Here is a 23,480-nt window from a genome sequence, read left to right as displayed (position 1 = left end):
CAATAAAATGGCAGTAATTTTAAAACCAAAGGTGAAAACAAAGATATGTCTTGGGGCACCTGGCTAGCTCAGTTGATTGGGCGTCCAACTTCGGCTCAGGTCATGATCTCATGGTTTGACTCATGAGTTCGAGCCCCACGTCGGGCTACTGACAGTTCAGAGCCTGGAGGCTGCTTCGGATTCTGTGTCTCCCTCTCTCTCTGCCCCTCCCCCGCTCGTGCGCATGTGCGCGCACTCTCTCTCAAAAATAAACTTTAAAAAAATTTTTTTTAAAAAGATAAGTCCTAAGATCATTAAATAAATGTGAAATCCAATTAATCAGTGAAGAAAGTTGGCTATAATCTTAATAAGGGGTGTGGAATTCAATTTACCCAACTCAGGAGGAAAAATTAGTTAATGACCTGTCTTGAAACCAAGAGAGATCACCTCATAAAAGACAGGAGTCTGGAGTTCATGTAGTTACAGTGAGTGTTAAAAGGGAGTTGGCATGTGGTCAGTGTCCCAGGGAGAATCCATCTCCTTTCTCAACTGAAACTTTTGGTAGATTTGCAGCCACAGTCGTCTGCTGAAATGGCCGCTCTACCTTGCTTGTGACACTACAATTTTCAGGAGTGGGCTAGTGTTTTTAACCCAAAGAAATTTTGGAATAGAGTACAAAGATTAAGTAAATCGAATCTCAATCATTAACACTGTGTACTATGTTCAAAAATAGGGTTTTTTTTTAAACTTTTTTTTAATGTTTATTTATTTTTGAGAAAGAGAGAGACAGAGCATGAGTGGGAGAGGAGCAGAGAGAGAGAGAGGGAGACACAGAAGCCGAAGCAGGCTCTAAGCTGTCAGCATGGAGTCTGACAAGGGGCTCAAACTCAGGAGCTGTGAGATCATGACCTGAGCCAAAGTCGGACACTTAACCGACTGAGCCACCCAGGTGCCCCAAAAATAGTTTTTTTTTTAATTATTCAGACAATTTGTATATATTTGGTATTTAAAACATTTTCAAGCTTTAAAAAATGTTGTCTATTAAGGTATCTAGCAGGTTAGCCTTCTGAAATCAATTTAAATGGATAATTGGGTAACTAATTTTAGATTCCTGATATTAAGCCAAATGATATAAACAGTATTGAAATGCTTAAGAATCATCTTAAGAAGTTTAATTTATTAGCTTTACTTAAGAGGGGTTTAAATATATAAGAAGTTTTTTTTCTTATTAGAGAAATTTGAAGGGCTCTAAAAGAAAAATGAATATATTAAATTGATAAAAGCAGTGTGCAATATTTAAAGGAAGTCTATTAATTAGGTTTGTAACCAGAATTAAGGGAGGCTGATCTGTTCGAGTGGAAGAGGCATAAATCTAAGTCTCCCTTCAAAGTGCTTACTAAAATTATTATATTAACAAGTAAAATAGGATTTGTAAAATCATTCAGCATATTTATTGAGTGTATGCTATGTGTTGGGCATTATTTTGGATGCTAAGAATATAGCAAGGAGTAAAAAGAAGGGCAACAAATTCTTTATGGGGCCTACACTCATTAACCGTAAGAGCTTTAGAAAAAACTAAGTTATTAAATGTTTTTGCTTTAATGCATTGCATTTAATTTTTAAAACATTAGCTATAAATAACGATGTACCTTAAAGGACATCAAAAAATTCACATTGACAGTTCTTTCCATTCACCCTGTATCTTTAGTGCCTAGCTCATATTCAACCTCAAAATTGTGTGTGGCTGGAGTGTTGAATCTTCTATTTAGTCTTTCACATCACTCCCAAGAAATCTGAGTTACCCAAGGTTCTTTTCTTAAAATGCAAATGTCTCCAAGGTTAAGGAACTAGGAGATATTTACATCTTCACGTAATTCAATCCGATCGTGTTTCTTCTACCATCTGAGTGAAGGAATAAACTTTCTGATGGAAGGAAGAGAGAAAAATAACTTTGGGGCTGGAAATATTTATGCAGAAAAGGGAAATCTCTGGATTGGGGACACACTACAGGGCAGGGCTGGCAGTCTCAGGGGTAGCTGGGGAGCTTGGGGAATTGGGTGAGGCATACAGAAAGAGTGGTGGAGAGCGCAAAGAATTCTCAACTATTTCAAAACCCACCTCCACCCAGGAAAGAGAAGAACAAGAGCCTCTTTTTTTTTTTTTTTTTTTTCTTTCCCAGGTGATTATCTGTCCCCAAAACCCAGAAGTCAAAATTGCTTTATTAAAAAGTTCCATTTGGGTAAATAAAACTTATGCAAAATGACCTGGAAACTCAAACCAACATTATTGTTTCCATAGGAAAATGTTTCTCACCTTTACACAGACCACTTACAACCAGTCTATTGAAACATAACCTATCTATAAATTGACCATTATTGTGAGAACCCACTCACAAAACCACACCCAGGCAGTTCCAAAAAACCGCAGAGACTCTGCAGAAACCCAGCAATGACCTAAACTACGGGGTTTCCCGGGGCAAGCCTAAAGCTAAGAACTCATTGAGCTTTGCAATCTGTACCCACATTTCAGCTTCCCCCTCCCTAGCAGTCACACAATTCACATATTCCAAACCCACACGCAGCACTGGTGGCCCCTGTGACAGCTCACCAACCTCCAGAATTGTGACTAATTGCAAATTCCCCACACTGACATTTAGGCACCAACCAGAGAGCAGGCAGATGAGGTTGGGGGGGAATTGTATAGGGGTTGATGCCTCAGGCTCTACAGTCTTAAAGAACTAGGTTTAAAACCTCAGTGCCACGCCCTGGCTACATGACCACTGACAGGTTGCTTAACCTCTCTGCACCTCAGTTTCCTGGTCTGTAAAATGGGGATAAAAATTATACCTATATCATGGAGTTTCTGAGGGGTTTAAATGAAATAATGCACATACATCATTGTGCCTGACCTACAGTGAGGGCTCAGACTTGCACTTGTGTGTACAGCAAGTACGAGCCTGATTTACAGTAAGTGAACAGAGAACGTCTCATATCTTCTGCTTGCAGTATGCCATACATGAAGACAGTAGTTACTGACATCTTGGTGGGCTTAAATAATTTACAGCCTTTTTCTCAACGTTAAAGAAGCCAAGAAATAATCCCAATTCTTATTTGGGGTCTTGAGATGCTGGAGTGCATTACAGGCTTTATCAACACTGTCTAAGAGTTGATGAGGATTTGGCTTTAATCTGGTAAATGAAAATTTCACGAAGAGTCATGGAAGAGTTATGAAGAAAAAGTGCAATGCTCTAAATGATGCACTTTCAAATAACCAGTGCCTTTCCAGACATTCAGTCCCATACTGGACCAAATTACCACTGACAACAGTTCCGTGAGAAAATGATTTTTCTAAATAGATCCATATAAACCAGGCTGAGTGATTAAGGGGGAAAATGAGTTTAATAATACAGTATTAGACTGCATATCATCCAAGTAAAGTGTACTGTAAAAAATGTTTTGAATATAAAATTGACCTCCGGTAACTTTAGTGTTGTAAATACTTGTATTATAGTGAGGTAGACAGTTTAAAAAAACTCTCCATTAGACAGACTTAAAATTTTGTAATAATATTTAAGAAAATGATAACATTATGAAAGAATGAAATATCTGATTAATGCGTAACTTTGTACAACTCGAATATAAACTTTTAAAATATTAGAAATTATAACATTTGAGTGCATATAAGGTTTGTACATTAAGATGAATTGCATGCTGTCCATTTCCCCTTTGCACTTTCAGCCACCTTAAATAAACAAATATATACAGCCGTAACAGAACAACAGTGCATCCAAAGCAAATGTGCATTTTAAATTATTTCTCCTGGCCAAGTCTTTTTTTTTTTTTTTTTTTTTTTACTTAGCATTTTATATTAGCATTTTTTAAAAATCATTCTCACCCTTTCTTGGACAGTTTGTAGTTCTCTGAACCAAACAAGCAACAGGTTTAGATCGAGAGAGAGCAAAACCACTTAGGAAAAAACAAAAACTTTTTTTTTTTTTTAATGGTTGGTACAAGTTCCCTTGTTTAAACCATTTCATGGTCAAAGCTAGGAAGGAAACTAATGCTGCAAAGGGCCTACATATGGGCAATGTTTGAAAATAATACTGGTGCAGGCTGGGGGAAAGTTCATGTTTCTGACAATCTGGGAATGGTATTGAAATTGTGTTGTGCTCTCTCCTGCTTCCTTTCGGAAGATGAATACCGCCCCTGCCTCCTCCCTCACTGTCCCTTCCCCATCTCCCACTCCAAGCTCAATGTAACACTTAGCTCTTTTCACAGTTTCTCATTACTAAGTTTTAAAAACATTGCCTAACTGGTAATTACAATCTGAAACAATTCTTTTGGGGGAGCCCTGGGCTATTGCTGGTTGGTAATCTTTCAGGAATGTTAGAGAGAGGGGAGAAAACATAGATTTTAAAGAAATCTACGGGCACAGGGACCTGTGTCCCCTTTCATCCTCTCTTCCCTGCTTCTGGCCTGCCCCCTTCTCCCCATCCTTCCTTGGGGCCCATGACCTCCCGTCCTGACTTCATCCTCTGCTTCTTGGCTCATTTCCCCTCCTCTGCACCTCTTACCTTAGTTACATAGCTTCCCGTCCCTACTCACTTTTTGTTTAACTGGAAAATCACCTTCCCCTTAAAAGGGGATGTCTGAATTTTGGCAAATTCTGTTCAAAGAAATCAATTAGAAACAGACACCACAGAAGGGTTTTTCCTGGGTTACCTCCAGCCTGGCTAATACACCTCAGTGTCAGCCCCATCAGAGGCAGGCCTTGTGGTTTCTCATTATCCTTCAGGGGGTTCCATTTGGACTCATTCTTGTCATTCCATCCATACCAGTCCCCCTTTCCCCTACCAGAAAAAGCAACAGAAAGGACCTGAGCCCCCTTGAGTGAGATGCCGGTTGCCAGCTCCCTCTCCTGGGAGAGCCCAGGGCAGCCAGGTATAAAAGCAAGTTCTTCTAAAGCTAGGGCCGTTCCTGGCTGTCCTGTTCCCGGTGCCAATTCCTCTATTTGAACACTCTTCTGCTTGGGAGGTCACAAGGCATAGGCTAGGCCATGGCCAGAAAAAACAAACAAACAAAAAAACCCACCTTCTTTACACGGATAGAAAACAATCAAACCAAGATGTGGTCAAAGGTGATTCTTCCTCCCACACTGTTTCTCTTCTTAAGCTACAAAATTTTCAATCCTTGGAGCGGTTGAGAAACAGGTATGCGTCTCCCCGCCCCCCACCTCCTATCAAAACCTGTGAGACACACAAGGAAATCCAAAGCCACAGTAATAAAGGAAAAAAAAAAAAAAAAAAAAAAAAACTAAAGAAATCCTCCTTGGCTTGTTTTTCCAGGGTGGCCAGGCGAGGTGTGAAAATCCGTATCTCCCTCTGGGCTGGCAGGTGGAAGGTTCTGGGAAGGCTGCGCTCCCTCTTCTCCCACCGGGCTGCATGTCCAGGCTGTTCCCCCACCCTCTGCCTCCTCCAAGGCCAGCTCCTCCTCCGCCTCTCTTCAGTCAAGCCTCCCCTGCGGTCAGGGGCCAAGGCAGCAGGAAAGGCGCCGCTACCTGCAGCCGCAGGACTCCACCACCATGTCCTCGTACTGCTTGTAGACCACGTTATTGCCGGCGTCGATGTACAGGATGCTGATGGGAGTCAATTTGGTGGGCACGCAGCAGCTGGGCGGGGTGGAGCCGGGATCCATGGAGTTCATCAACGTCTGGATGATGGCGTGGTTGGTGGGCTCCAGGTGCGAGCGCAGCGGGAAGTCGCACACGCCTTCGCAGTGGTAGGCCTCGTACTCCAAGGGCGCGATAATCCAGTCGTCCCAGCCCAGCTCCTTGAAGTTCACGTGCAGGGGCTTCTTGCTGCAGCGCAGCCTCGACTTCTTGCCATGCCGCTTGCCGTGGCGGCTGGCGAAGGCCGTGCGCCGCCGCCGGCGGCCGGGTGAGGGCAGCCAAGGCCCGGCGTCCGGGGCGCCCGACGGCGGCGGCCACGACCCCTCGGCGCCGGCGCCCGGGCCCGCGACCTCGGCCGAGCCCAGCTGTTCGCGCATCTCGGCGAACAGGTTCTTGCGCTGGGATCTGGTGAACACGACGAGCAGGGCGCGCTCCTGGGGGGGCCGCACCCTCCGGCCGAAGCCCAGACTCCGCAGGTCCGGGGGCGGTGGCTGCTGCTGCGGCCCCGGCGCGCGTGCCTCGGCCTCCCCAGCTCCCGGCTCGCCCCACGCGGCCCGCAGCTCCAAGCACAGCTGCTTCCAGGGCTGCTGGCGCAGGCCCTGCCACACGTCGAAGACTTCCCAGCCGGCCCGGGGCGCCCCCTGCGGGTCCAGGGTCCGCGCGTCCAGCAGCTGGGGCGACAGGCAGGGGAAGAGCTGCACGTGGAGCGGCCCGGCCGGCGGCCCCCAGGGCGCTGCGGGCGCCTGGCGAAAGAGCCGCAGCTCCGCGCCCACCAGCTCTTCTTTGTCTGAGAGCGTGGACACATCAAACAAATACTTCTGTCTCCGGAGAGGAGTGTGCGAGAGATCGTCTGCGAGATAAAAAATAATTACAGTCAGTTTCACTTAAGGGGGAGATCAGTCCGGTGCTCTGCGGCCGCCCCCGGGAGGAAAAGGGCGGGGAGCGGGGCAGGCCGGCTGGGAGTCCAGCTCGGCCAGCCCGGGGCCTGACCACCCGGGCTCCCCGCCTGGCCGGTGCGCAGCCAGAGGAGGGGGAGCATCGGGGCAGGCCCCCCTCCTCCTGTCAGCCGGGGGCTCCCAGGGCGGAAGTCGTTGGCTGCCGGAGAGGCGGCGGTGGCGGCGGCCTCCCCGGTTTCCCCTCCAAGGAGCCTGCGTAACCACTAATGTGCCCTTTGTGGTCGTGGACCTGGGCCGCGCTTCCCCTAGACCTCCTTTTGGCTGGCTGGCTCGTTCTCATCATTCACGTCTCGGTTCAAATGTCACCTCCTCCGTGAGGCCATCTTCGACCACCCTGATCTAAAGTAGCCTCCCTTGGTCACTATCACAGGACCTGGCTTATTATCTTCCCGGCACTTAGCATTATCTACAAACACTTGCTTATATTTGTCTCTTTAGTGGTCTTTCCCAGCAACATCCTGCCCCCCTCCACTGACCCATAGGAGCTAGGACCATATCATGTCCATCTTGCTCACCGCAGCCGGTACAGCTGTGCCAGCTGGAGTACATGCTGGGCAATAAGTGAGAAACGTAGCTATTCGCATTCTGGGTGCCCATTATAATCATCTAGAGAAGTTAATAATTACCAATGCCAGGGCTTGCTTTAACCAATTGCATGAATATCTGAGGGTAGAGCCTGGGTACTGGATTTTTGTCAGTTTTGTTTGTTTGTTTGTTTGTTTGTTTGTTTTTAAGCTCCAAGATGATTTGAAGATGCAGCCCTAGTTTAGACCCACTGGTCTGGGGGGATGTTGCTGCCCATTAGACAGTTTTGCTGAAGCATTTAGGCCCAACACAAAGCTGACAGATTGAAGATCGACTATACGATCTCTTCCTTCCTTCCTTCCTTCCTTCCTTCCTTTCTCAAATTCACCTACCATTTTAACAACAAACAAAAGAGCAATGAAGCTTTCAGAAGTCTGCTGGGGGCAAAGGAACAAACACACACACCAGGCATCTATCCATTGAGAAGATCCCTCAGTCAAAGAGAAATACACCAGTAAGGAGAATACCTCAAACACACACACACACACACACACACACTCTCTCTCTCTCTCTATCTCTCTCTCTCTCTCCCCTTCACCCACCCACCCAACTTGAAATCTTCTTGCTTCGCAACTCATCTTGCAGATTAAATTTTTGATTACAAATAAGAAAAAGAAATTTGGGGCACATGATGGCAGGGGGTGGGTGGCGGGAATAACAAGCTTTTAAAATCCAAGATGAATTCTTTGGGACCAAGGCACAACTTGACTTCTTTTTTGATGCATTTGTGCATGAAGCCAACCCCACTTCAATGTGCAAGGCGGAAAGCTAACCAGATTTTCCTGGGCTGCCTTCTCATAAAATATTTACAACCCAGCAAATACAAAAATCCCCAAAGCCCCCAGCTTTCCCCAGAAGCTAGTAAAGTTTGGTTCGATTTCAATAGTAAAAGCGTCACTGGGTCCTGGGTCCGACCCTCCCTGCCTATCCAGATGTAGCCCCAGGGCACTGGGTCTGGAGCCTCAGCCACACCCAGTCCCCACTCTAGGCTGACTGCATGGCTGGCTACCTCACTCTAACGCACAAGTCCTGACCTGAGATGGAGCTGTGGGAAGGGTTAGAGAGGTGAAGAGGGAAAAGCTGCTGGAGGCGGTTGATTTATGGAAGCCAAGACCTTCAAACTGGCCAGGGTCACATTAAAATCAGTGGGAACTCAGCACACTTTCTTCTCCTCCTTTAAAGAAACCTGTGTCTGACAACCCTCAGCCACCACCCAGATCTCTGGACCTATTGCCTTAGGCTTCACTTTCTTGCCTCTCATATTTCTCTCTCCCTAAACTAAGGGTGTGATGAGATGGACAAACAGAAGGCATTTGCTGCACCAGCTAAATATTGTGAGGGCTGATGTATTTTTCATCCTTACTTTATCCACAAGCACAGACCAGTTCTGTAAGGTAGATATTCTTATTGTTCCCATTTTACAGGTGGGAAAACCAAGGTTTGGGGAAATTAAGTTAATTACCAAAGTCTGACAGCTAGTAAGTGGTGAAGTTGAGATCCAGACTTAGGTCTGTTGTTTAATTCCAGAGTTGGAGCATTTAGCCCCTAAGCCCCATTGCCTCTCCATTGTAGTCCAGGTACTAGAGTTTAAAAGCAACCAGGAATGGCTGGGGTATAAGGGATGGGGGGATACAGTCCAAACTGTATTTTCAGGGCTTGCTAGGAATAAAACATGGACTCCTTAAGGAAATCATTTCCATCCCTGCTTACATAACTCTTGAGACAATTTGTCACTGGCTGGAGAGCATAGAAAGGTGCAAAGGGTAATGATTTATTTATATCTCTCTCGTGAAACATGGAGAAAGCAGCCTATTTTGTTTCTACTCTTTTTTATTTTTTAAGTGTGGGCTAATAATGGTTAGTCTGCACAGCTGAATTACTTTTCTCTACTTCTCAAGAGGTGTCAGAACAGAGGAAAGCATCTGTAGAGAGAGGGTTCTACTGATTGTGCAGCCTTGGGATTTCTGATGGTCTTTCTAGCAAGATCAGCCAGCTCTTAATCTTTCCAGGGCTCAGGGAAAGAGTGCAAATGGGGGCTTCAGTCTAACCTGCTCCTTTCTCTTTCCATCGCAGCTCCAACAGCCTCACCTGCACCAATGTGGACTCCCTTGCTCACAGGTGCAAGCTTCCAGGCATATATCTGGGGCAGATACACTCTTAGGAGGACAAACCCAATGAAGAAGTTGTCCAGGCCCTTGAAGGGGACTCTGGGCTAGTTGGGCAAGAGCTCTATGGTTCAATGACCACAGTAGAATAGTAGCTTTCAAGGCCACTAAACCTGTAGAGGCCCCTTAAGTCTGCACCATCAGCACCACACAGCGTCAAGCTTGTTAGAAATGCAAATTCTCTCAAGCTCCAGAGGTTTCTTATAGAGCCTAGAAAATGCATCTTTCTGAAGCTCCCAGGCAATGCTGATTCTGCTGCTGGTCTGGGATCTCACTGTAAGAGCCATGAATCTACATGAGCATGTCCCCTTGGCTCCTTAGATTCCTCACCATGTGGGGTGGGGCACCACTGGAGGTGAGGCAAAACAGGGTCCTCCAAAGCACAGGACCCAGGGCAGACTCTAAGGTCGTACTCACTAGAACCAAGTCACTATTCTTCCCAGCTCCTTTTTGCCCCCCACAGCCACCCCCACATTTTTGGTACTCTTTCAGCCACATGTACTCTCACTGGGTCTCCAGAACCTGTAACCCCTGAACAGAGGGTCCGAGAAGGTGGCTTCTCTGTGCAGCTCTCCTACAGACCACATTCCCCACCTGTCTGAACCTGCTCTGGGGCCATGCATCACAGAAATCGCCCAAAGGAGGCATCCAACCTGGGGAGTGCACACACCACCATCCCCTGTGACCCTGAAGACACTTTGACTGCTGACCTGGCATCAGAAAGCCTGGCCTTGCCGTCATGGCCACCTCTGGGTAGGAAGCCAGCCCTTCACACTCCCTTCCCACAAGCCTCCTCTCCCACCAAGTCCTGTATAAATGAGGGCTGATATCACCAATTGACCCTCTCTCCCATCCTCCTCACTAGAAACATGAACCTTCCCTTCTGTTTGTGGTACTTTCTTACATCCTGGGAGGGAATCCTAAGGTTTCCACCTTTAAATTGAAATCAATCAGTAATCATGGGAGCTTTTTATTTTGTTTTAATTTGCACCGACCTGGTTTGTTACAGCTTGGCTCAGACTCCAGTTTACTCGGTGTTTGTTGAGTATTAGACGTACAGACCTTTCCAGTTACAGTTGCTGGATTTGTGCCTATCAACTTTCCCAGGTGGGTGGATGGAGGAAGGAGGGGGAGGAGAGAAGGAGAAGGGACAAACATCTGTATACTTGAAGAGAAGTCTTCATAAATAGGTCAGCCGTTTTTGAGTTAAGAGCAAGTTGGTAAAAGGCTGAGGACACCTCAAACATGTACATCTAGTGTGGAATTTGACAAACAATTTAAAAAGGAAACAGATGAAGGCACAAGAAAAAAAACGAATCACTTGCAAGGTAGGGACTGTAATGCCCATTTTAAATTAGAAAACTGGCCTAGGATGGTAAAGTCATCAATGCGGGGTCGCAGTCTCAGTACGTGGCGGGAGAAAGCTAAGAAACAAACACCAGACGGGAAAGGAAAGGTTGCCCACAGCACCAAAGACCCGACACCCAAGAACCTGAGCCCCAGGAGGGCGGCCTCGTGGAGGGACTCCAGGCGGCAGGAAATGCGCCCCGAGGGTCCCCCAGGGCTACTCACGCTGGGGCCAGCTCCGCTGGGCCACCCAGTGGAGAGTTTCTGAAAACCCGCAGTTTCATTTGGTTTGGGGCGGAAAGCTCACACGCTGCATTTTTTCCAAGACATTCCTGAGATAGGTACACAGCTTGAGGTCCCGCTTGAGAGTCCTTGCGGGGATTTTTTTGTCTCTCGCCCCTCACCCTTCCAGGGTGCCCCCGCGGCTCCAGCTCTTTAGGCTCCTCAGTGCGTGCCGGGCTCTCGTCCTTTGCATTTGAGGTGACCCTAGAGGGCCCCACTCGCCTCCACCCGACACCCCGCCACGTATCCCGCCCCACGTCTTCCAATGGCACAGATCCTGCGACTAGGCAGGGGCTCAGAAAGCCGAGATGATAGTGGAGTTTCCCACCCCCACTTCCCTAGGTGGGGGGGGGGGGGGGAGTAAGAAGGGGCGGGATAGTCACCCATCTTTACAACTAAAACTCCAGACGTCTTTGCAGCTAACCCTTTCCCCCAACCCCCTCATTCTTTGGCCAACAGCCGCACTGAACGCGTATGGGGCGCGCCTTTGTGGCAGGCCAGTGCTTGGGCTTTGATGGCCTCTGTCCCTGAATCCTCACCGCTGGCGGTGAGACCCATTCTACTTTACATTCATTTATGGATGCAGAAACTGGGATTCTATGAGTTATCTTCACTTGCCCAATGCCTTGCCACTAGTAAAGGACAGGATCTGAAGGTCTTAATTCTATCCGGGGCCCTCAGACCTGTGGCCACGCCTCTTCCAGGGCACTCGTCGGGCGGTGGAGCAAAGAGGGAGGAAAGACACGCGACGCGACGCAGATTCATCACCAATGCCATCAATTCAAGGCGAACTGGGTTCCCCAAGGATTTTTTTTTTTTTTCCTTTACTAGAAGGAGGATCTCCAAGCAGGAATTTCACGGTTAGATTGGAAGTCACTTGCTCCCTAGTTACTCAGCTTCAGCACTGCCTGAGGTGCCAAAGTCGACAGGTTAGAAACACAGTCAGATGAACAGGGTGAGTAAAAATGAGCCACCAGCCCTCTCTCCTGGGGCGTGAAGGCCTCTGAGTAATTTGTGCTCCAACGATTACCCTCTCCTGGGACACAGTAATATCTTGAGCATCCTCCTGTATTCTTGTCCTGAGTCCTGCCTCTGTTGAGATTTGTTGCAAACTGCTGATCTCACGAAGCCTCCTCACTGAGGTGCAGATTCAAGAGGCCATCCACGCAATTCACCCTCCATAGGGTGCACTTGCTTGACCATCCAGAATAGAAATCATAATAGCAAACACTATCTATTGTGCATGATCTAAATCCTTATAACAACTCATTTAAGCCTCAAAAGTAACTATGAAAAAGAAAAGGATATCACGAGTATGCTCATGTTATGGACCGGAAAACTTCACATGCAGATTGCTGAATGGTAACTTGCCCAAGATACCAAGAAGTAAACATGGCCATGTGGCTCCGAAATCTGTGCCACCACCCTGGACATCCTAGCCCTTGATCTCTGTGTCTGGTGGAAACTCTGAGAAGCCTCCTGCTCTTTCATGCAGCCCATGCTTGGGGGAAGAGCATCGGTCTCTAGTCTCTAAGAGTAAATCACTTCCTAAACAGCAGAACTGAAGGGATGTCAACAGTTGGACTTTTGAAGGAGAACTTACAGGGAAACAATTCTCTCATCTACCAAATGAGGATAACATCAACTCAGGAGGGGTGGCAAATGAGAAGAGTAGGAAAGACATTTATCTGAAGACGTGTGTGAATGTTAGTTACTACTGACAATGTGGAATTAGCACAAAAGTCTAGACTCTAAGAGACATAGATTTGAATCCTGACCTGTAACTTAGTGGCTGGATGACCTTGGATACTCTAGGTCGTATATAATCTCTCCCAGCCTCATAGGCCTCATCTTGTAAAATGGGAGAACCACCCCCCCCCCCCCACCTTGCAGAGTCATTGTAAAAGTCAGAGTCAAGGCAGCCAGGGCCAGCTGTACATGACACACAGAAGCACCCAATGAACACAGCCAAGATTACTGTAACCACCCAAATCAGGTAGGCAAAAGAGGCACCTGCGCTCCTCTTGGCCTTCTTTGAGAAGATGCAGTCCAATTGTTTCCACAGGATTTCCAGAAGTGAGTGGAGGAGAGGTGCTGGGAGGAGGAGAGAAGCAAGGGCTTCCAGCTTCTATTCATCTGAAGTCCAGTGAGGGGCAAGGCCTATAGGGGTTGTGGCTTCACCCCCATCACACAGACCCCTTTCAGTGCTCCTGTCATTATGTCCCTCCACCACCAAGGTCTCTCTCACAACCTCCAGGTGGGCAACCAACCTCCAGCCAGAATCTCATCAAAGATAGGTCCCTCCTAGCAGGTTCCCTCCTCTGTGGGCTCAGGGCCAGTGCTGGCCCATATGCCAACCCTGGCATTTGGTTCCTGGCTGGGCAGACCCAGCCCAGACAGGCCTGGGGGTTAGTAGCCTTCCCCGCCCCTCGCTTCCCACTTTGGAGCCCTTTTGTGGGGCATGATCTGTCCACAGAGGTAATCGGGGTGGGGATGAGGGTGATCTTCACAGGGCAAAGAGCCAGGCACATTTGGTGGGGAAGATGGGGTGTAGCAATGAATGAGGCCCAGCCACTGAGTCACCTGAGAAGGCCCTATAGGTTGGTGTGTGTGTGTGTGTGTGTGTGTGTGTGTGTGTGTGTGTGTGTGATCACCACACAGTCAACCATCTAGCTTCTCTCTAGATCTCTTGGCTTCCCCAGTGTTTTCTCCAATAGCTGGCCCAGAATTTGTCAGCTTGTTTTCCTCCTTTCAAAGCCAGAGAGGCCTCAGGCGGGTCCTCCACGGAATCTTCAGAGGCTTTTCCAGCCTCTCTCCCAAGCCTGGCCGACTGGCACCCTCCTCCCTGCAAAGAGTCTGGGCCTTGTAAACCCCATACGATTCAGCAGGTCTGGTGGCCAGCGGGGATCCCACAGAGAAATCCCAGTGTTCGAGCACCACGCTTGGGTCCAACGTGAGGAGGGGAGGGAAGGCGAACCCTGAATGCCACCCGACTGAACTTTGAACTTCCAGCACACCCGGAGCCTCAGCACAGCCTTCAATGGCAGTAAGGCGAGGTTCTGGCTGGAGAAGGCGGCCAGCCCTCCCCCGGAGCACTGGGCACTGCGCATCCCCAGCAGGACTCGGAAGGCAAAGAAGCTTCAAGGAGACTCCTTTCGTTTCTCTAAGATGAAATGGATTCATTTGTAAAGTGGTGTCCAAGGACTTAGTGCAAACGTTCTTGGCTACGAGTTCTTGAGAGGGGTTCAAGAGCCAGAGATTCAAAGCCGAGATCAAAAACATTTCACAGGCGTCTCTTTTCACTGCAGTCTCACCCTGGTCTCCCAAAATCTTAATTTGACATCACTGCAGATGAAATCCAGACGGAAACTTGGTACCATTCCCTCATGCTGTAGCTTTTGTCCCCAACTTTCCGCGGAGTTCTGCTGTCCTCCGCAGGTCACTGCCCTTCCCTTGGAGTTGAGCACGCAGGGCCCGGACCGGGTTGATCTGCCAGGGGCCGCCCTCGCTGCCCTGTTGACCAGCAGGGTCTCTGGGAGCCCACTGGAGTGACACAGACCCAGGATTGGCCAGGAGGATGAATTGCCGACGTGAACCAGCCTTCCCGGTTGGAACACGATCGGGCCTTTTGACTAGAGAGTTTTGAGATCAAAAGTAGAAGAAAAGGTTCCATTTTATTTGGTTTCTCCTCCCTGACCAGTTCTCAGGTTGCAGGTGTGGAGAGGGGTTCCAACTGGCGTGTTGTGTGGACAGGATAGGACCTTCGGCGTCCAGGGGTCCTGCGTAGGAGAAACCTCAATGGTGTGTCTTCTTTAAAGGGTTGGGATCGTGGAAACTCTGCTCCAATGAGTTCACCTTGAGCTGACTTCCAAAATAACGTCGCACCAAAATGAGATTCGCTGTGGCAGCTATGGACCATAGGCCAACATCATTCAATTTCCCTCCCCACGGGGCTTAGGAGCAACAGTTCTGGGAAGTGGGATGAGGGCTGGACCATCTTGCAAAGCCAGATTGGCAAAGCGGGCGCAAGGATTCTCTTTGGTTCTCACGTTATTTAGGGAGAATACGGGGTAGGGGGCCGTATAAACCACCCGGGATCCCAAAACCAACCCTCCGCGCAGCTCCTGCCCCCACTTTCTGCTCGGCTCACTCAGCTCCACCGGCGTCCGCCTGGGCCACAAGCCCGCCCCTCTCCTCTCCAGCACGCCCACTACCCGGTCCCTAAGCCGAGCTCCGCCCCCAGACACCCCGGCCACTGGCTGCGCCGCGCGCGCTTCTCCGGGAACGCTGGCCAGCGCGGCCCGCCGCCCGCCGCCCGCCGCCAGTCCCTCCTAGCTCCCGCAGCTTCTCACCCCACGCCGACCCAACCCTCTGCCCCCAGCAGCGCTAGTGGACGGTCCTGGAAGGCAGGGGACAGCAACCCTGGAACTCGTTAGGCCTACGAGGCCCGATTTCATTCCTGTAAACAGAGGGCACCACTTAACTGCCATTGAGCTTAAAGCCAGGGCTTTGAAGGGAGACGGGGGTAGGGTGGGGTGCTTGAGGCCCCCAGCCACGAAGCGACGCGGAGATCCACAGTCCCGCTTGCCATACGTCGCGGCCTCCGCTGGGATACTGTCCCCGGATCTAGAGAGCATCCTTCGACCAGGGTTATTCTGTACCCGAGGACTTATTGAATTAGTGCCCTTCCCTTCCCTTAAAAGCCCCCCAGGGGTTATTGTTGATTTGCTCTGCGTCGTTTAAAGCACGCAGCAGTCCCGGCAGAAAGCAAACGTTTTCGTTCTGCCCTCTCTCTTTCGTACTTTTTCCCGCCCCTCCGTCCCGTTCTCTTCTCCTTCTCCCTACACCGCCCCAGAAAGACGACACCAATTGCTAGGAGGTGTGCCGCCAGAACCCAGAGAACTGAGACTGGGAGAAAAAACCGGTTGCGTTAGGACCTCCATCTATGCAATGCCCGCGTTCCCCGCGGGTCCAGGCGACGCGCAAACGCTCGGGTCGCAAGGGGGGAGGTTTCGTGTCTTCTTTCAGCTTGCGGAAGGGATTCTCAAGGCCTGTCGTGGGCTGTGGCTTAGGTAACTTGTTTTTTGGTTTTTGTTTTGTTTTGTTTTGTTTTGTTTGTTTGGTTGGTTGGTTGGTTTTCTTTTAGTGTGGAGGAAAGGCAAGGATGTTTGGGCACGTTTTTCGATCCCCTCCCCCACCAGCAACTCTATCGCGCAAACTCGCAGAGCCCAAGAGCCTCCCGCGCCGGGGGAAAACGTTCAGTGTCCCTGTCAAATTAGCCTCCCCTGCAGAGGAAGCTCGCCCAGAATTCTGGCCACACTCGCACTCTCGCTGCAGAAGACACTAGGTGTTCTTAGCTTACTTGCTAAGGCGGCCCTTGTAAGAGTCTTCAAAGGCCTTAGGGCCTTAGGGAAGGGGGTGACAGCAACTGATATTTAACAGCAAGCCAATGGCTTAGGTGTTTGTGGTTTGTGGCCTTGAAAATGTTTTAATCCTTCCCGCCAGAAGAGAAGAACAAACTTCTGCTTTAAAGCTTCCTTCCCTCACCCTCGGCCTTTTCCCAGGACCTTCCAGTCCACCGGTCTGGTAGAAGATCATGAACCTGGACGGCAAAGCAAACCCCACGCGGACGCTCACTCGGGCGCGCCCTCACGCGCACACTCTGAACGCTCAGCAATCCTTTTCCAAGGCTGTTCCCTCTTTCCGGGGAAATAAAGCCTAGATTGGAACCTTCTGCCGGCTTCCTCACTTGGCCGTCTGGTCTGCATTAGTGTTTTTATAAGGGACTCAAACAAATCGAATACAAGGTCACCAAATAATTAACAGTTGTGAATTCCCTCCGTCCCCATTAAAATACTTCCCTGCTTATATTTCATTTTCCGTTTGCCAACGACAACAGGGTCGGGGCAAAAGCGCTGCTGCGTTGATTACGCCACTCTGCGGCCCAGGTCCACCCAGAAACTCGCTGTTTTGCATAAACATGCTGTACGGGACAAACTTCAATCGAGAGGGAACTCTGCAGCTCTGAGAATGCCCTCCTCGCGGCCTGGCTATCCCCACAATTGTCCTGCCCTGCCCTCTGATAATGGAGACCCACAAGGTAAACCAAGAAGGCAACAGTCAACGGCAGACTTTCCAGCGATTCATTTCTAGGGTGTCAAGTTCCTCAAGGATGTTCCGATCTCATTTTTGGTTTTTAATCTGTCCCCTACCGCCGCCTTTCTGAGAAGGCTATTGTAACAACCACCACCACCACCACCAGGGGAAAAAGAAATTTTTTTTTTAAAGAGTCTTATTTCCAAATCATCTGGAAACCAAACTTACAGCAGTATTCCTAGACTCATTTTGGTTTCTTCCAAAACCAAGGGGGAGGTTTTTTCCCCCTTGTTTATGTGGCACTTCTAACTACAAAGCTGAGAGTTCCAGATTTGTTTCTCTCTTTCTCTCATCCTCTATCTCTCAGCCATGTTGAGTTCATAGAAGTTCTAATTGTCTGCCTTTCCCAGGCCCCAGGACTCCAGTACTAGTGGCCTTTGAATGGTTATATCATGTGCTAATTGCAATTTCTCTGTATCCAAACTGATCTATTCTGATCTTACGACTGCACCAGCACAAACGTGCAGTTTCCATCTTTGTGGATCCAAAGTCAAAGCACAATATGCAAGAATTTGTAAAGATCAGGGATAATGTGGTTTGTGCCTTTACAGAGACTACAAAGCACAGCACAGATTCAGACCCTCAAATCCAAAGATCTGCTCCAACTCCAAACTGGTTCTTAGAAATCATAGAATATTAGACCGGGTGGCAAATCTGTCCCCCTTTTTTTTGTTCCCGCTTCCTGCCACCATCCTTTAGAAACTTTCTCACCCCTTATCCTATCCATATAGTGTCATCGTTAAGTACACAAGATCTAGAATTGGATGTGTGCTTCACCCCTCACTCTGTGTGACCTTAAGCAACTTGCTTAACCTCTCTGTCTTCCTTAATTCACCTGTAAAACACTGTTTATAGCACTTTCCCCAGGGGTTGTTGTTAGATGAAATAATTCAGGTAATAGATTTTAGGACAGTACTTGGTATACAGTAAATGCTCAATATATGTTGGCTATTATTATCACCCCTAGATGCTGGAAGAGCAACCCGAAAGGAGGGACCTTTTTTTAAAAGTCGCAATCAGGTCTCCTCATTAGGTGTGTGTATGGGGTGGGGAGAAGGTGGCAAGGATGAGGTAACAGAGAACGTGCTATCTTTATAGACCCAAAGCGCTCTTCATTCACTTCCGACCGAATTTATCCCTACTCGCCCACTCTTAATCGCAAGCTTGAGGGGTGACTTTTGAGGTTCCGGGGTTCCCGGGTGAGGAAGGCTTTTTACAAATACTGTAGGTAAGTAAGGAGTTCCTGCCTCCCGGACCGGCTTCAAGACTCCTTGCATTTTCTTTGCCCCTCCCCCTGAGGGACCCTGCAGCTCCAAACCAAGCCTGCCGCATTCGACGGCGATTTAAACATCCCCGAGGCAAGGCGCCAAGTTAGCGCGGCCGCCCCAGCTCTCGGCTGGCCGCTGCTCTCTCCTACTTGCCCTGCCATCCACGGGTTGGGGGAGGGGATGTAGCAGGGTTTGGCGCGGTTCAGAGTCCCCACGTGAGAGGGGCGGAAGTCCTCGCCAGGAGCCGGGGATGCGCGGCTGGCGGGTCCCTTCCATCACGGGAGACTAGACACCGTTTGATGTGTTATGACATGAACCCTCAATTAGATCGCTGAGTTGAAACACTCCAATCAGGGGCCCGATGCTAAGCAAGCCCCGGAAGGTCCAGCCCGAGGTCACCGCCGGTGACACATCAAATCAAAATCAGTGAGAGGGAAAGTGAGGCTTTCCCTTTATCAAGCTGGCGCTGTAGCCCGCAACGCAACCCCTCCTCTGCGCGCCCCCTCCGGCCTCGAGCTCCGCACGCCTTCGCCCCCGAGCGGCGTGCGACGAGTCGCACAGCCTTCCCAGTCAACTAACTGCCTTTCTTCGCGTTTTCTGGGAACCTGAGAGAGTGGAGGAGACCGCGCCTTCGAAGCTGAGGTCCAAGTGGTCACTCCGCGTCTCCTCCGGCTGGGGACCGCGTTCCAGAGTTGAAGCCGACGTCTGGGTCTTGGTCCCGCTAGCCTGGAGACCTGGCTGGGGAACAGAGGCCCCCAGGCCTGGGCGCGCAGCCAGTCCCTGTCCCTACCTCCGGCGCCCGGGGCGCCCAGTTTGGTGCCCGGGGGAAGACTGCAGCGCCAGCAGTGGAGAAGGGAAGCCGCGTCGGCGCGGGAGCTGAACCCTCCAGAGACCTCCCACTCCTGCCTGCACGCCACAGGCTTCGGTAGACACCTCCCAACAGCCTGCAGGGTCCCTTGGTCCCGGGCCAAACTCGGAGGGCGCAGCTTTCGAGTTAGGGGGTGCCTGCTTGGGGGAGGGGCGGAGACTCTTGCCACTTCCTTTGGGGAAAAGAAAACAGGCGCCCAGCCTCCCGCCAGCCTGGGCCTCCGGGATTTCTTCCCCTAGGGAAAGGCCTCTTAAGCAATTTTCTCTGAGCTTCTTTAGTGTCTCCACCAGGGAAGTGTAGGGTAGTCTTTGACTAGGGTAGCAGAGAAGGCGGACGGTAAACAGGATTTAGAGGGAGGGAGACAACAGAGGCAGGGAGAAGACCGGGTGGGGGGAGGGGGCGAGCTGCGCTGCCGGCACCGAGGTTGGGGATCCAGTTGCAGCGCTACGAAGAAGCCACGTGTGTCTGCAAAGGTGACTTTAGTAGCCCTAAAATCACCATAAAATAGCCGGCGTTAATTTGCTGCCTGGACCTTTCAGCAGCTCATGAACCTCGCTGACCTCGGCTGCAGCAGCGAATCCAGCGTGGGCAGGAACCCTGGTCTGCAAGGAAGGTGGCTGCAAGGGTGGAGGCTGGGGTCTGAAGCCCGGGAAGAGCCCGGGACGCGGGGGCCGTTAGCCTCCTCCGAAAAGGTCCGAGGACCTGCGTGTATTCAAGGCAGGCCGAGCGGAGCAGCCCTCAGGGGTTCCTGAGCGACCCCACTTTCACTGACCTGGGAGTAGGAGGAGGGGAACCGGTCAAAGCCGCGGAGCTAAGTCTGGGCAGGATGGTGGAATGGATAGCTGCCCCCAAATCTCGCTCTCTTTTACTTCCTCCTCCCTTTCTTCTCGACTCCTTCCTCGCCTTTCCCTTTTCTTTCCCTTTTCTCCCCTCCTTTCCTGCCTCCTTCCATGTTATTGTCTCTTTAGGAGCTGAGTTCCTGGTGTCTGTGGATCTCTCCTCAGTTTCTGGGGGCCATGGGGAGAGCGGGGTTCTCTTGAAGGCACTCACCACGTGGGCCATCCCGGGTGGCAAGGAGCTGGTGCACGAGTTTCCGCAGGCACCCACTCATGACCCACGCCCTCGGAGGGGACCACGAATAGGGCCCCTGGGAGAAGCTCAAAGAGAGGAGCGATGCCTGGCTGGGAAAGGTGGATGAACACATCCATGCACCCATATGGATTAAGTACCAACAAACCCCAAACTTAGTTGCCCTGCCCCTGCCCCGCCCTGCCAGTTGCTCGCGGCTGCCTTAGCAGAAACGACTAGGTTGACGCCTCGGAGCCGCAGAGAGCACGCTGCAGGAGCAAAAACGCCCGAGGGCGCCGGGCTCCCTCCAGGCTGTTAATACCCCCCACATCCAGCGCTGGGGTGAGCTGAGAACCCTTGCTGCGGCTGGGTCGGGGCAATGCCAGACGCCGCTCGAGGACTCACTCCTCCGACCGCGGGACTTGCTTCTGCCGGCTTTTCCCGGAGCGAACGGGAGCTCGGGGCTTTACAACTGCTCACTCGTGCCCCAGGGCCCTCCCGGTCGGCTACCGCAGCTCAGGCCTTGTACCGCGCACCACGCACAACCCGAGACCCCGTGGCAAGGGTGCCGTCAGTCCCCGCCGCGTCCCCTCTCCAGACCCAGTGATTTGCCTGCCACCTCCCGTCCTCCACGCTTCCTCCACCAGCCACCAGACGAGCGGCCACCACGCTGCTTTCTGCAAAAGACAAGAGAAAGAAAGACGAGAGAGAAGGAAGGAAGGGAAAGAAGGAAGCGAGGAAGGGAGGGTTGAAAACTGGAGTCAAATCTGCAGCTGCATTCATAAACTTATTCGGGCTTGAGAAAAACAATTTAAGAAAAGAAAGGGGGAGGCGTCCAGAGCGGGATGGTAATTCACAAACGCAGCCTCCTGCCAGAGCCGAAGCAGCGCCCTGGCTGCGGAGTTCCAGGGAGAGAGGAGTGGGGCGTCTTCTTTGCCACTTACCTAGTCCCCTGTCTACAAAGCTAGTGATCGTATTAGCCGACTTGGAAGACTGGAAAAAGCTGGCGTTGATGCCCAGCTTCTCGGCGATGGAGTAAGTCCTGTAGATTGACAGCATGTACTCGTGGGGCACCACGCGTGGGCCCCTGCCGGGGGGCTCCTGCGCTTCGGGCTGCTGCGGCGGCCGCCGCCGGGGCTCATCCTGTGGCCGCGGTTGTGGCTCGTGGCGCTGCTGGGGCTCCCCGGCCGTGGCACTGTCTCGTGGCGCCCGCGGTATCTTCCCTTCCTTGCGGCTTCGCATTCCCTTGGCGGAGCCCAGCTCCGCGGACGACGACGAGGATGAGATGGAAGCCTGCTGGAAACCGGGCAAATCCCACAGGAAACTGATGAGGAAGACGGCCGACAGCAGGACTCTAGGGGTATCCATGGCGAGCGAGTGGCAGCGTCTCCCAGAGAGGCGGCGGCGCAGGGCGTGAGGGGCACGGAGCGGCTGGACAGCGGCCGGGGCCCGGCTCCTCGCGCGGACTCAGAGTGCAAGGAGCCGGGTCCCAGCCACACAAACCCCGGCCCTGCCACGCCCCCTCCCGCCCCTCGTCGGGAGGGGAGGGGTGGGGGGAGGAGGGGAGCGGAGGGTGGGAGGAGAGGCCGGTGGTGTGGCCAGGAGGTGTGGGGGAGAGGGGCCGCGGTGTGCCGGTGTGGCTGGGAGACGCAGCGCCCCCGCGGGACGCGCGCGGGGTTGCCGGGCGGCGTGCGCAGAGCGGGCCGGGAGCGCTGGGCCAGGGAAGGCGGGCGCGGTCGCCCGGCGGCGAGGAGGCCGGGAGCATCCGCAGCGCCAGAGTCCCCCTAGCACCGTCGGAAGCTCGCCCCCGCCCCCTCACCTCCCCCGCAGCGCAGCGCGGGCGCTAAGTCCTCTCCCGCTGCCTCCACTGTTCGGGGAGCAAGCGGCCCCGGTGGAGGGAAGCGGCGGCGGCGCCCCCCAGAGACTGCTCCCGGCAGGCGCGTCTGCAGCGGACTGCGCTCTGGCTCTGGCTGGTGATACCTTCCTTCCTCGGCCCCGACCTCCAGGCCGGCCGTTCGTTGCCTTCAGGGGCCCGCCCGGGGCCAGCGAAGCCTCACCGAGCTCCAGGCGCAGGGCCCAACCCCGAACAGCCCCATTCTCTCGGTGGGGTACCGCTCTCCACAAAGACAGGGCGTCTGTTCCCGACCCTCGAGGTCAAGCAAAGGCCACGAGTCTTTAGAGTCCGGATGGATGCTGAAAGCTGCCGCGCTCTACTGCAGGCCCCAGCCTCTCTTCTCGAAGTCCCCAGACTCTTCTGGCGCTGGCTTTAGCCGCTTCTTTTCTCCTCCGTCTCTTCCCGGGGTCCTCTTTCCTCGCGCGGCCTGGTCCCCCGCTCCACTGCATCCCCATTTTCCCACTCGTCTTTCCCTCCCGCCTTCAATACTTTCTCCTTCCCTAAGTTCCTTCTGCATTCCAGTCCTTCTTTCCCCAGCCTGCTTTTCTTCTCACACTGCCCTCCCATCTCTGCCTTCCCACCCTCTCCCTCCGCGGCCTCCCCCTCCTCTTTCAGCGGACCCCTCCCTTTGCAGCTCTTCCCCAATCTGTTTCTCTTCAGCCCAGCCTCGCCCCATCACGAGTTTCCTTTATCTGTCCCCAGATTCCCCGTGCGTGTCTTCCCCGCCCACTGCCTCGCTCATTCCTGGGCCTGAACGCTGGAAGTCAAGGCGGAGGACTGCTTCTCTCCCACAGTGCTCTGTGCCCTGGAATGCTATGGTCTTAGAATCTCCTTGTGCATTTTTTGGATGTTCAGCCACCAACCGTAACATGCTCTCCTTTAGTCATCCCAACAGCTCTGTGCAGTTGGCCTCACCATTTTCACTTTCACAGATTTAAAAAAAATGAGACAGGGGATAAATGACTTTTCCAAGGACACTCAGACAAGAGGACATGCACCCAGGGAGAGAACCGAGGGCACAGACCCCAAATCCAGTGTTCCCATTCCAACATAGAAGAATGCATCGCGGACCCTGAACCTCTATCGCATTTGTGCCTTTTTCTTCTTTATGGTTTTATTTGATCTCAGATGATTTCCCCCCACACTTGTTTTGTGTGTGTGTGTTGCCAGTCTTCTACTCCCCTTCCTCTCACTTTTGCTTCTCCCTGCCTTTTTCTGTCCCTGCAGAGGTCCACTGGCTTGACT

The 23,480-nt window shown here is 51.6% G+C and overlaps 1 protein-coding gene across 1 annotated transcript; it reads right to left on the bottom strand.

Moving 5' to 3' along the window:
* Positions 1-3,358: 3,358 nt before the first annotated feature.
* GDF6 (growth differentiation factor 6) lies at positions 3,359-22,784 on the bottom strand. The gene is made up of 2 exons (XM_045454158.1): positions 21,286-22,784; positions 3,359-6,496 (listed from the first exon to the last, which is right to left on the bottom strand). The coding sequence occupies exons 1-2, from the start codon at positions 21,707-21,709 to the stop codon at positions 5,532-5,534; spliced, it is 1,389 nt and encodes a 462-aa protein (XP_045310114.1). The 5' UTR covers positions 21,710-22,784; the 3' UTR covers positions 3,359-5,531.
* Between the last annotated feature and the right edge of the window lie 696 nt (positions 22,785-23,480).

Source organism: Leopardus geoffroyi, chromosome C3 (assembly GCF_018350155.1).
Source record: "Leopardus geoffroyi isolate Oge1 chromosome C3, O.geoffroyi_Oge1_pat1.0, whole genome shotgun sequence".
Lineage (NCBI taxonomy): Eukaryota > Metazoa > Chordata > Mammalia > Carnivora > Felidae > Leopardus > Leopardus geoffroyi.
This window is presented reverse-complemented; position numbering and strand designations above follow the sequence as displayed.

Coding starts and splice junctions, on each gene's coding strand:
- GDF6 (XM_045454158.1), bottom strand. CDS start 21,709: ATGGATACCCCTAGAGTCCTGCTGTCGGCCGTCTTCCTCATCAGTTTC. Junction 6,497..21,285: donor CTTTGTAGACAGGGGACTAG/GTAAGTGGCAAA, acceptor TTTATCTCGCAG/ACGATCTCTCGCACACTCCT.